This window comes from Siphateles boraxobius, unplaced genomic scaffold, assembly GCF_051911475.1.
Source record: "Siphateles boraxobius isolate OS27281-9 unplaced genomic scaffold, OSU_SipBor_1 50, whole genome shotgun sequence".
NCBI classification, from domain to species: Eukaryota; Metazoa; Chordata; class Actinopteri; order Cypriniformes; family Leuciscidae; genus Siphateles; species Siphateles boraxobius.
Genome location: NW_027509142.1, coordinates 2,681,816 through 2,695,786, shown reverse-complemented (window position 1 = coordinate 2,695,786; position 13,971 = coordinate 2,681,816). Strand labels below are relative to the sequence as shown.

Sequence of the window (13,971 nt, the reverse complement as noted above, 5' to 3'; positions counted from 1 at the left end):
TAATATCATTAATTCATCTTTGTCATTAGGATACGTACCAAAAACTTTTAAGCTGGCTATGATTAAACCGATTGTTAAAAAAAGCAACTTGATCCTACAGAATTAGTCAATTACAGGCCGATCTCGAATCAACCTTTTCTGTCAAAAATACTAGAAAAGGCAGCACAACTTTGTTCCTTTTTAGAAAGAAATGGTATCTGCGAGGATTTTCAATCAGGATTTAGACCGTATCATAGTACTGAGATGGCTTTCATTAGAGTCACAAATGATTTGCTCTTATCATCCGATCGTGTTTGTATCTCTTTATTAGTGCTACTCGATCTTTGTGCTGCATTTGACACGATAGACCACAACCTTCTTTTAAATAGACTCGAAAATTATGTTGGCATTAGTGGAATTGCATTAGCATGGTTTAAATCATACTTATCTGACCGTTATCAGTTTGTAGCAGTAAATGAAGAGATGTCTTATCGGTCAAAAGTTCAGTATGGTGTACCTCAAGGCTCAGTACAAGGACCGTTGCTGTTCACTCTGTACATGCTACCCGTAGGAGATATTATTAGGAAGCATGGCATTAGTTTTCACTGTTATGCTGATGATACTCAGCTCTATATGTCGATGATACTCAGCTCTATATGTCGATGATACTCAGCTCTATATGTCGATGATACTCAGCTCTATATGTCTTCACGCCCTGACGAAACTTACCAATCCACAAAATGAATGGAATGCATAGATGATATAAAAAAAAAATGGATGACTAGTAATTTCCTACTACTTAATTCTGAAAAAACTGAGATTTTAATTATTGGACAAAAAACTTCCTCACTTAATAACCTAGAATACTGTATAACACTTGATGGCTGCTCTGTCAAGTCCTTGTTGTCAGTTAGGAACCTGGGTGTGCTCTTCGATACCAAACATTCATTTGAAAGTCACGTGTCTAGTATCTGTAAAACCGCATTTTTTCATCTTAAAAAATATATCTAAATTACATCATATGCTCTCAATTAAAAATGCAGAACAATTAGTTGCATTCATGAAATCGATGCTAGATTATTGTAATGCTCTACTGGGTGGTTGCCCTGCATGCTTAATAAATAATCCACAGCTGGTCCAAAATGCAGCCACTAGAGTTCTTACCAGAACCAGGAAGTATGACCATATTAGCCCGGTTCTGTCAACCCTCTATTGGCTCCCTATTAAACAGCGTATACATTTTAAAATATTGCTGATTACTTACAAAGCACTAAATGGTTTAGCTCCCCAGTACTTGAGCGAGCTCCTAACTCATTATAGTCCTTCACGTCTATTGTGATCTCAAAATTCTGGCCAGTTGATAATACCTAGAATATCTAATTCAACTGCTGGCGGTAGATCCTTTTCCTATTAAGCACCAAAACTTTGGAACAATCTTTCTAACATTGTCTGGGAAGCAGACACAGTCTGTCAGTTCAAATCTAGACTAGATCTACCGATGTGTTGTAGATGTGTTGTAGATCTCTTTGGCTTAGCATACACATAACACATTATAGACTTCTATAATTCAATGTTAGGCTGCATAGTTTTGATCAGCCGGAACCGGGAACACTTCCCATAAATCCTGATGTACTTGGTACATCATAAGAAGGATGGCGTCTGAGCTAATATTAGTCTCTCTGTTTATCCAGAGGTTTACCGCAAACCGTCGGATCCAGGCCATATCCAGATCTGATGAAGGACCATCGCATGGTCATCAACCCTGTGAAGGCCTCATGGACACCTCAACAAACTCGTCTCCATACTGGCTTGATGACTCCGACCCCCACCCAGATGGAACTGGATAAATATTGTGAAAGTTCTGATCCAATCTGACTTCTGACCTATAATGCTGCCTAAATCATAATCATACACTGTTTGTTCGTTGGCCAGAGGAGAACTGGCCCCCTGACTGAGCCTGGCTCACATACACACACACACACACACACACACACACACACACACACACACGCACACACGCACACACTAACACACACACACACACACACACACACACACACACACACACACACACACACACACACACACACACACACACACACACACACACACACACACACACACAATTTGAGTACAAACACCTCAATTAATTACTAAATTTTACCCACAAATCTTTGATGAGCCACAGCTAATATGACCGCGTGCCTTGAGAAAAGCTTTAGCACCATTTGTCTGCAGTTGCCACTTGGTTTGATATTGTTCAATGACATTCCGACATTAAGAGTGGCTTAAGTGTCCAAATACTTTTTGGAGCCACAGTATATTGACATTCCACAGCATAGCAGAACAATCAGCTCTGAGCAGATAACCCAGGCTAGTGATGGTCCACTGGCACCGACAGACAGCAAAGAGTGGTGGAGCCATGAGAGAGAGAGAGAGACAGACAGACACAGAGAGAGAAAGATTTGTGCTCTAATAATATCCTCCACTGACAGGTTAGAGATAGAGAGACTCTGAGGGTTAAATAAAGGAGCACATCTCCATTCTGTTATCAATAATCAGTATGAGGACGACACCATACAAACCCACACTGTACGGTAAGATCAGATGCTTCTAATGATGGGGAATCTGATAATCATTTTGCATATTTAGTAATAGACTAATTGTAAACTTCTTTAGTTATCCATTCATTTTAAGTCTCTTGTTGTTTGTTGAATACATTTCTATATTTAACTTGTATACACTTTTATTGTCTTATTAATTGTCTTATTAATACTTATATATATGGGAAATGAAATAATTTTATCAATGTTTCTCATCCTGCCCTTCTTCTATTATTTAATTTAATACACTGTAAAAAAAAAAAAAAAAAAATTCTAACCTCCCCAACTCAAAATTTTCTAGTGACTGGTCACATCTAAATTTTTCAGTTGGCCCAAGTGAAATTATGCAAATTTATTTTTATCAATTTGCAGAATTTCACTTGGGCCAATTGAAAAATTTTGAGTTGGGAGGTTAGAATTTTTTTTACAGTGTAGCTTTAATATCAGTGTATATTATATAATATAATATAATATAATATAATATAATATAATATAATATAATATAATATAATATAATATAATATAATATAATATAATATAATATAATTATTGTTTTATTTGACCTCCATGCTTATCTTTATAGACACACATTACTTGCAACCTCATGCATGTATTTTTTTCCAAAATAAAACAATCACCCGTAGCCAAATGCTTTACCCATTTAGGACAGGACAGGTCCACATTCTTGTCTTTGTGGCCATGATGTATTCCTAAATTGGTAGTACTGAATTAAATTGAATGTATCAAATTCATCTAACATTGGTTTTGCTTTCTTTTAGTGCTCAGATACCAAGATGCCTGAACAAGGGTGAGTGTGTATCTCTAAATAAGTTCACACCAAGAACGATGACTATAATGGTAACTATGGCATCCACACCAGCAATGATAACGTTCTGTGTATTCGAGTTTTTTGCTCAAGCTCTTTTAAGCAGAATAGATTCTGATTGGCTATCATTGTTTTTATCGTAGCCTACATCAGCTGGGAAAAAATTGTTCTGAAAGTGATTCCAACTATATATTTTCCTTGTGCCTTTATTGTTATAGTTGTGGTGTGGACTCTGCTATTCTTTTATATTAGAACAATTTTTAGATCTATATATTTCCTGTTATCTTTACAGTAGTTACCACTCTTGGTGTGAATGGGCCTTTATACCACTTATAATCTCTACAGTGGTCTAATAAAATTTCACCTTAACAATGTACATTTTATGCTGTATTTTCAGACAAGAGGTAAGTTATGCATTATTTTCTCTAATTAAAGCTGCAGTCCATAGTTTTTCCTAATTGTCGCCATCTCTGTTCAAAATGTGCAATTGCAGTTATTCACGGAATTATCAACTTTACGTGGGTTGTGTCTCGGCACGGCACAGCGCGGATGAATCCAATGTTTTGAGGAGAATGTGCGGCTGTCAGTCGCTGCGCCGGTGTGGACACTGCCATTCACAATCACAGATTATCTTTTTGGAAGTATGACCAACATAAGAATTTTCACAGGAAAATGTCCTCTGAACAAGTAACATCCACTTTTGTTCTGACCAACTAAGGGGGAAAAAAGCATTGCAGTAAATTGCGCTGATTAAATCCAACGATCGCTTATTATATCACCTCAAACTGTGCAAATTATACTTTGTTCTCAAGTTGTTAATGTTAACAACATCAACATTGCTTGATTACATTTAATGTGTATTAGGGCTACCTGTAGTTCAGTACTCCGTAACTGTATGAATTAAGCGAACAAGTGTGCTACTGTTATATAATTGAAAGTTTAATTACATCAAGTGCTGTGAGAAAAGGCTATAAATCTCCACCTCCAATATCCTCACACTCATAGCCTACTAGCCGAGACTCCTTCTTTACAGATGTGACGTAATGAAGCAAAGTCATGCTCGAATTTCCTGTGGAAATCCACCAGTACCACTGGAATTACTAACATTATTACAAGCTTACCATTTTGAATTGAGCTAAGGCAAGCAGATAGTTTTGAACACTGGCTGGTTATGTACTTGCTCAAAAATGTATTTAGGATAATTTTTAACCAAAAAAAGTTACGGACTGCAGTTTTAATTACTAAAACTTTGATCATCTGTAATACATGTACTGTGTTATAACTTTCATATTCGTGCCCAGAGAAAGTCCAAGATCACAGCCTCAAGAAAGCTTATGCTAAAGGTTGGTTTGTTACACTCAAGTTTGCAACACACATACAATACATTCGAAACATCCATAATCATAAATTCAACATCCATCGCACAAACAATGCTGAATGAGTTTAGATTCAATTTAGGCAGTGGTTCTCAAACTTTTTTGGTCACACCCCCCTTTAAACCTTCTGCCGTCCACAGAAGCAGCTCTTCTATGGCTGGGACTGTAATAATTATACAGTATGATCAATAAGTTATGGCAACATATGTTTTTACATTGCTTTAACTCATCAAAATAAGTTGAGCAATTTTCAACTATTTTTATATGTTATACAAGAATCAATAATTTTTTAAGTCAATATAATGTAATTTAAGTTGAAATTACTCAAACATCCAAGTTGATTGTACTTAAAAATTGAAGGCAGAAACTTTTTGTTAATAGTGTTTAGACAGTGCAAAGTCAGAGAAAGATTCAGACTGAGTCTTTAACACACCACTAGATGGCAGGCATGTGTCTAAACCAAGATAATGTTTTGGCTGTCCCAATACCCATACTTGTGGTATTGGCCATCTGACAGTGTGTTTAAGTGACATGAAGTAAGTGTGCAAGACTGTCCCAGGTCTGATAATGGCAAAACCCAGTCCCCTTAAAGCACACTAAATCCACACCATCTCTAATTACACTTTGGATCGTTAGTTGAGGCTAAGTATATCCCTTACAGCAACATAGTGTCGGCCCAGATTCGGCCCACATCTGGTACAGGTACATGTGAATCCACGTGTAGCCTACCTGATGTGGGCCGGATCTGGACCGACACTATGTTGCTATGTCTGGGATCCCATCATTAATCATGTTCATGAACTCATATGCCCCAAAATCGTGCAATGTCAAGGAAAACTTTACTGTGTAAGTTAAACTAATTATATATCCCATATAACTTGGTAGTAAACATGTAAAGTGTTGCACATTTTATTGGTGCAGAGATGAGTATGTGAATGCTGTTTTGCAAAACATGTTCTTTTAATCACTTTATTAGAAGCCCCACAGTTACTAAATGGTGTCATCTGTTACAAAACTACTACTGGACAGACATTTAGATGTTTATTTTGTGCAAATAAACATCAAAGTATTGAAAATGAAAATGCGGTAATAAAGCTCTTTAAAACTTTACTTGTACTTCTACAACACTATAAGTGTGTCCCATCAGGTAAATAAAAGTTCTACACACACTTACGATCTTCACGTCCACTTAAACACTTGGGCTAAATACAGGAAGTACGTTGTGAATGTAGACTTGCAAGTGGGGGTATTGGGACAGGTGCATTAACATTTACTTGTGTGTGTTCAGAGTTTGATGGTGGCCAAAGCCAAGGAGGAGCTGGAACAGGAGGTGTTGGATAAAGAGGAAGAGAAGCAGAGGTATCTGACGGAGAAAGCTTCTCCTCTGCAGACGCAGGGCATGTCATTCGCTGAGCTTCAGGTAACCTCATGGCATAATTCTACATGAAGTCCACCTCCAAACGTCCACTTTAGCTCATTTGGTGCCACACGGAAATCCTCATACGACTTAAAATCGAATGGTACAATCACTGCTGCTCACGCCACCCCACCCTGCTATATTTGCATGTTAGCTTACATAAGGCTGATGCAAATGTCCAGCCCAATGCCTGTCTGTCTTAATTTGACTAATTGCAATATAAACAGCCATCCAAGCCAACCACAGTCATTATTATTAGATGTCTGAGTAAAAGAGATAAGTAGGAAAATTTGTCATATGATATTTCGTTTCTCATAATAAAATACTTTTTGGATAAGCTATATTTTGTTAGTCTGTGTAATATTATACGCATTCACATCAAACAGGATTCCTGAAACTCAATTAACATTTCTGTCTCTTTTAGGAACTCTGTCAAGAGCTTCATGGTAAGATTGATGTGGTGGATGAGGAGCGCTATGATATTGAAGCCAAAGTCTTACTGAATAAGCGTGAGGTATGAAGATCCACATAATCCATTGTTTAATAACCAGTTGGACAATGTCACAATGTACATTGTGTCTTCATCTGGTCTATTTGGAGGTTTTTAATATTAGTATGCAACTCTGGGCATTTGGGATTGTGATTTTAATAAAAAGGGAGAAGAAAATTTGTTAGATGTTTCTTTATAGAAAGGCTTTTCCAAAACTATGTGAGCTCTCTTGCTGTCTACTCCCGATAGAACGATAACGATAACAATAACAATAACGATATTAGCGTCCAAACCATTGGATGGTAATGTTCTCTGTTCTAAGTGCACACTACAGTTTTGTCATCTGCCACTTTAATTGCTCGAGTTTGTTAAAGCAGGAGGGATTCTGATTGGCTGTCAATGTTTTTATCGTTCATCAGTTGGGAAAAAAACGTTCTGAAAGTGATTCCAACAATATTGTTTCTCTATGCCGTTATCGTTATAGCTGTGTTGTGAACTCTGCTATTCTTTAATATTAGAAACATTTTTAGAACTAAATCTTTATTGTTATCATTATAGTTAATATCCTTGGTGTGAATGGGCCTAAAAGGAGCATACTACTGTAACTGAAATGGAACCTAATTAGGAACAAATGTGTGTGATACAGAGTTACAGTCATGAGAATCAACACCAAATTGATTCTGACACAGTTTAGCATTAGCATGTCACCAAGCTAACAACATGGCACTCTAATCAGTTTAAAAACTCAAAGTAGACACAAATGCTGGTTAAAACAGTACTTTATAACAACATTTTGTTCATAATTGATATTTCTCTTGCTTCGTTTGCTGCATTATGGGATTTCTTCTCAACAATGAATAGCCTAATGCACTGCATCCAAAATTGCTAACTGTCTGAGTAGGTACATTTGACTATGAATTAACTTTGTGACTGTCAAAAAGTGTGTTCTATGTAGTATGAATGTGTGTAGTATGTGTAGTACAGACGTACACAGGAGGTGTACGTCTGTACTACACATACTACACACTGTCACTTCACTGCCATTAACAAATCCTCTCTCGTGGCCTCATGGGATAGTAAAGTGTCCATTTCAGATACTCACTTCACTCAGACAGCAACATAGTTTCGGCCCAGATCTGGCCCACATCTGGTATGTGTTGAATCCTGGTAAGTGCAAGGAGAATGCTATCTATGTAGAGAGCTCACTAGCTTTGGAACAAGGCCTTAGTTGATCTCTATGCTAGATATCTCATAAGTAATCAATTGACCATCCATCCTCTAGATCAAAGACCTGAATATTAAGGTTCTGGACCTGAGGGGGAAGTTCAAGCGGCCCACCCTGAGGAGGGTGAGGGTTTCTGCAGATGCCATCCTCCGATCTCTCCTAGGCTCAAAGCACAAAGTCTCAATGGACCTACGAGCCAACCTCAAATCTGTGAAAAAAGAGGATACTGAGAAGGTACGATGTCATCTGAACACATAAACAGAGTTATATGACAGATTCAAGCAATGCTTACATAGCCAAATGGTTATTGGTGCAAATGCCTGCAGATGAAACCATATAAGACAAAACTAGACAAGTAGGAAAATCTTGGAATGTTCCATGTAAGATAATGAGAGTAAACTGTTAATCCCTCAAGGTTACGCCAGTGAAAGGCTTAAAATCTTTACTAACCTTCTCACCTTACTCCCTAAACTGGATTGGCACTGGGACAAATGGTCCACACGCAGATATGAAAAGAGACAATGCACCCTGACTATTCAGAGCTTAACAGAGCTCAGACAAGAAGGATGACATCACCTCCAACAGCTGTTGGAAAGGCGGAGGCTCATGGGATGTGATTCGGAGGAGTAAAAGGCAACGTTTGAGACCAGACAGTGACAATGTTAATTCTTTTCAGTGGTTGTCTTGACAATAATAGAGATTAGGTGTTGGATGACAGACACGAGAGTGGGCAACAGAAGTATGGCACACTAGAAGAAAAGCTAAGGTGTAGATGCGTAGCTGAATTCAATGCAAAAACATTTTTTTATTGTGTTTCAGATATATGAAACACCCAAAGAGGCCAAGCCCTTAATAGAGTAGATAAACCAGCAGATTAAAAGGACGTTGTGGGTTATTTTTAATTTAATGTCTTCGGATCATATGTGTCGCGTGATGTTGATTAGACAGTGATGAACAGTAATAAAATTGTATTACTTTGTTACTGTACTTAAAGGAGAACTCCGGGCAAATTTTAAGTTAATCTTGATCGTTAAACCTTTGTGAGTACTGACTATAGAAAAAAAAACGAACCGGATTGGTGCTTGCTACGCGGAGCTGCGACCGCGAATGCCCAGAGCTCCCACCCAGCTAAAACGGCAGCTATGGGGGCATGGACATAAAGAGCGTTTTTGAGCCTCTTAACAGACACAAAATGCAATTAAAATGTCTGTCCAACATGAACAGGGACCCTACATGTGAACAAGATACATTTAGCAACTTAGCCATTGTTTCAACTCACCTAAATATTCTTTTAGACGGCAAGCTGTAGTCTCGCGCTGCAGTCCCGTGCTGTAGCCGGAAAAGGTAAACAATGTCCAGGTGGGAGGAGTGTTGATCATGTGCGACGAGTTAAGATCAGAGTTGCTTACAAGTGAAGAAGAAATGGTTCGTGTTTGTGCCTTTCCGAATTGTGGCAACAGAATGCGAAAATATAAGAGCTTACATTTTCATCGTCTTCCTTTTCATGACCTCGAGATTCTGCAGTTGTGGCTATAGTTGTACTTCAACTTGTGCAAACTCCCGTAGAAGTACTACGCGCTAAAGATTAGCTGGGTGGGGGCATTCGCGGTCGCAGCTCCGAGTAGCAAGCACCAATCCGGTTCGTTTTTTTTTTTCTACAGTCAGTACTCACAAAGGTCTAACGATCAAGATTAACTTAAAAATTGCCCGGAGTTCTCCTTTAATTACAAATTTTCAAGTATCTGTACTATATCTCAGTATTTTTATCTTTCCAAACCTTTACTTTTATCTATAGGTGACATTTTTATTCAGTAGAAATGTAAAGACATTTTTTAGCTGAAACCGACCAGACAGCAACATAGTGTCGGCCCAGATCCGGCCAACATTTGGTAAGCTTAGAATCCAAGTGTACCAAATGTGGGCCGGATCTGGGCCGACACTATGTTGCTGTCTGGGCATGGTCCTTGGTGATTCATATAATGCAAGTCAATAGCTATACTGTCACTTTGAGAGTCAATAAAACATATGAGAGGCAAAACAAAATTAATTCCCGTGGCGCCTGATGATTCATTGATGTCTGTGGATTACAGGTAATAATATTGTAAATAAAGTTCAGTTTCTTGAACAGAATGATCGTATGGCTTTTTAAGACCTCAATACATCATCATTTTCAATAATCCGTCACACTCAGATGTGTCACAATACGGAAGAAAATATCTGTTACTAATTCTGCTTATTCCGTTAAATTACGATTTTAACAATCCTTTCTGTTCCTTTCTGACTCAAACTGTGCCAAGAACAGTGAGATCCTTGAAGCTTGGTTTATCACATGAAGTTACTAATGACGAATTTTCAATATGGCTACTTTTGAATGCCTGTCAATTGAGAAATATGTTATTTAGAACTAGATGGTGTAGTTACAACATCTACCAGCAGGGACTAGTGGCTTAACCTCAAGTCTTTGAACTTAACCTATTTTCCTTTGAAATTGTTAATTCAAGTGAAATCTCCCAAAGTGGCTGAACCAAATTCATTATATTGACATTCAATAGAACAACAATAGTTTGTTGATCACACAATCGTGTTTAATCATCACTTTGTAATAGAAACACTGCTGTATCTTTCTGCAGAAGAGGCCAGTTGAGGACAGTGACTGGAGGAAGAACGTCGAGGCCATGTCTGGTATGGAGGGAAGAAAGAAGATGTTTGATGCAGCAAAAGGCCCCACCCAGTGAAACCTTAGTGAAGTTAACATGAAAGATCATGCAACTTTTGTTTGGCAAATAAAAGGTTAGGTTTAGAGTTGCACACTAAATATATAATTTATGTACTAGATATACTTTAATAGTCTGGTTTCATTTTAGGTGGTGTTAAACTGTGCATTGAAATGACAATTGCCCTTCATTGCAACTGCTCTGCATTGGTGCAAATGATTGTGCAACTTTCATGTGGCCAATAAGTAAATAATTACTTGCTTAGTCTATCTTTTATTATGTCAATATTCAGTTGTGAGAAAGAGTCAATGTAAGGTGTACCAATGTATTACGAGAATAAACAAAGTGAAACATGTGTCGATGTACAAGCTCATTATACATGTGTAGTCTTACCAAAACTTTTCCAGACTCTGTTTGACAAGTTTTTCTGATAATCTGGCTACAAATTTACTGTTTACAAAAACTCATAACCCTGACTTGCAATGGTGAAATTGAACTTATTAAATAAAAATAAATAAAAGTTGATATTATTAATAAGATGTTGTTCTAACAACATATGTTTTTGCATTTCTTTAACTCATCAAAATAAGATTAAAGTCCCACTGAAGTGCCTTGGAAGGTGCAGCTTTGAATGATGCGTTGACGTAATTTCCACTGAAACAGGAAGCTAAGGAGGAACATAACTGAAAGGCTCCTCCTCCTTTTCAAATAGCCAATAGCATTTAGTTTAACTCACAGACTGCAAGTCGTACTTGACTAAACCAGGGCAGCGAATCCGAGCGCTGATGTTACTTTTGATTCAATAGTAGAGGTGTGAAAAAATTTACCAATGTACAGCGTTTGAGCAACCAAACACGAATCTCCTCCCCATATTGCTCCGTGACGTGCCTGGTGGTATTTATAGCATAGGTAGCGGGACGCTTTAGATTCTACAGAGCATTTGATTGGACAGAAGATGTGATGAGAAGCTGCAGTCTGCAGTGATGTCATAAACATCCGTGATCCATTTTAGCGGAAGTGAGAGACTGTAAGTTTTGAATGCTTATATCTCCTAAATGCGAATTTTGTCATTGTTTTGGAGCACGCCAGCGTATTCATAACCTTAAGGCCGTATGTCCATGTGTTTTTAGCCGGCTGAAAACGCTGGACGCTCTGCTGAAAACGCCTAGCTGTGGGCGCTTGAGAGCGTTTTGGCAGCGCTGCGTTTTTTCAGTTGAGACGATTTGTTGCTATGATACAGAATATCCGCAGCACAGTTTACTTGTAACTGATTTCGCAGATAATTTTGTTTCGTACTAAAAATTTATTTTTCATCCATTTTGTTCGGTTAGCTCTGCTGCTTGACGTCGTTGTACAGAAAGAATGTTGTGACAGTTGGTCGTGTGGTATTTGTCCCGCCCCTCCTCCACTGTGATTGGACGGCTGTGTAAACAGTGACAGTTATGAGGCAGCGTTTTACCCAAAGTTGAACATTTTTCAACTCTCGGCGACCAGTAAAAAACGCCTGGCGCTCAGCGCTTGAGCGTTAAATACTCGCTCAGCGCCTCGTTACGCTCATGGTGTTTAAAAAACGCGGCGCTCCCATTGAAAACAATTGGAATTTTACGCCAGCTGCGTGAAAAAACACTTTGGTGGACACACGGCCTAAGGCTAACATATTCATATTAAAGGGGGCCTTTAAGAAAAGCAATTTTTAACTTTTTTTAAATGTTCAACACATTTTTTAAGTCAGTTTAATGTAATAAGGCAGCAACTATTTTTACAGTGTTGTAAATGAACTTGCAAAAAAGTGCATATAACATAAGTGCGAAGAAAAACTTATTTGTGCATGCTATGCCAATAAAATGCCTGAAAAATGAATCAGATGTGTTTCTTTGTTTAGTCTAATTTAATGCAAATGTTTAAATTGCTATTGGCCATAGGATGATGCCGAGCTGATGAGATAAGGAGCCTGTGCAGGAAGTGAAGCGTTAACTGTGGAGACTGTCATCTGAAGACAGTGGACTCCAACCCTTATTTGCATAGTGGATATTGCTGTCTCTTTCCTGTGTTAGCATTGGGTGGGGTGTTCAGGCCACTTGTGCTTGCTGGAGTTATTTAACGTTTAACTGTTGAAGTTCATTGTGACGTTCCTTAAGTGGACTGTTTTTGTTGAGTTTTTTCTCTCTGCTTGCATGAGTGAATGTACAGGCAATTGTAAGTGAAACAATATAGCGGAAACATGTCATCAGAATTGTCATTCCAGTGAAGTTGCCTATTATTTCCTTTATGACCAAACCCCTTTTAGACTGGATAGTCAACTATGGCTTTCATATTGCCCTGCTCAAAGTTCAGCAGATCTACTTTTCTCTTGTAGGTGTGGCACAGGGAATAAAGCAAACCCCTCCAGCCCTTGAGTATCAATGGTTTCTGAACTGCAGAGTAAATGTCGCTGTGAATAAAATGTTTTATATTCTTGACTTCACTTAAAATGCTGTATTCTTCATTGCATTGAATTATTTAAGGTGTTTCAAACTGTAGGCTAACATCCTTTTAGAAGGATTTCACTGCTAGCCTACCTGATGCAATGCAACAAAACTAGATTGCTTCAATACTGAGTCAACACAGCATTAACGAAATAAAGTGTTCCCTTTATAAGCAGGCTTGCGAGTGATGTCATTGATGATCATAATAAGATTAATATTATTGTGTTGTTGAATCACTCACTTACAATGACAGACTTATTATATGACAAAAATATATATGGTAAAGTCGGCGTGATATTCGAGTGAAACGGCTTCTCGAACAAGTAAAAATGTTGGTCGGGGCTTGATTTTCTTATTGGGGAATTGATTGGATGGTTGTGGTTTGCTATTTGTCGATCTCATGTGAGTGACAGGTTGCCCCGCCCTCAGAATACGAGGGCACATTACTATTATTCATAATGTTTATTATATTATTTTATTAGGTAATAATCATAATTAAATAATTTAAGAAATAATAATTATTAATAATAATGATGATGATGAAATTGTGCACGGATATATAATTTATGATAGCCTAAATACTGCAATATTCTATAAAAAAACATGAACTGCACATTTTGATTTCGCTGTGGCTTTACGTTTACTTTATGTAATGTTATATGCAATGTTTTAATGATATAGTAAAAAAATATATATATTATTATGTTGTTTTTTTTGCATTTTAAAATATTCTAAAATCTTTAATAATATAATATAATATTTTAATTATTATTTTTTCTGATATATTTTTTATTAATTTATTTGAGCTTTTTGACATTTTACTAAAACAATATTTTGAAGTAACTATATAGTGTTGTGTGTAGTTTTTGACAATTG

At 37.4% G+C, this 13,971-nt stretch overlaps 1 protein-coding gene across 1 annotated transcript; it reads left to right on the top strand.

Annotated features, from left to right (window-relative positions):
• Nucleotides 1–2,419: 2,419 nt before the first annotated feature.
• Nucleotides 2,420–11,161, top strand: tnni1a (troponin I type 1a (skeletal, slow)). Its single transcript, XM_077204721.1, has 6 exons — nt 2,420–2,576; nt 3,362–4,751; nt 6,073–6,204; nt 6,626–6,715; nt 7,974–8,150; nt 10,547–11,161. The coding sequence occupies exons 2-6, from the start codon at nt 4,743–4,745 to the stop codon at nt 10,649–10,651; spliced, it is 513 nt and encodes a 170-aa protein (XP_077060836.1). The 5' UTR covers nt 2,420–2,576; nt 3,362–4,742; the 3' UTR covers nt 10,652–11,161.
• Nucleotides 11,162–13,971: the final 2,810 nt, after the last annotated feature.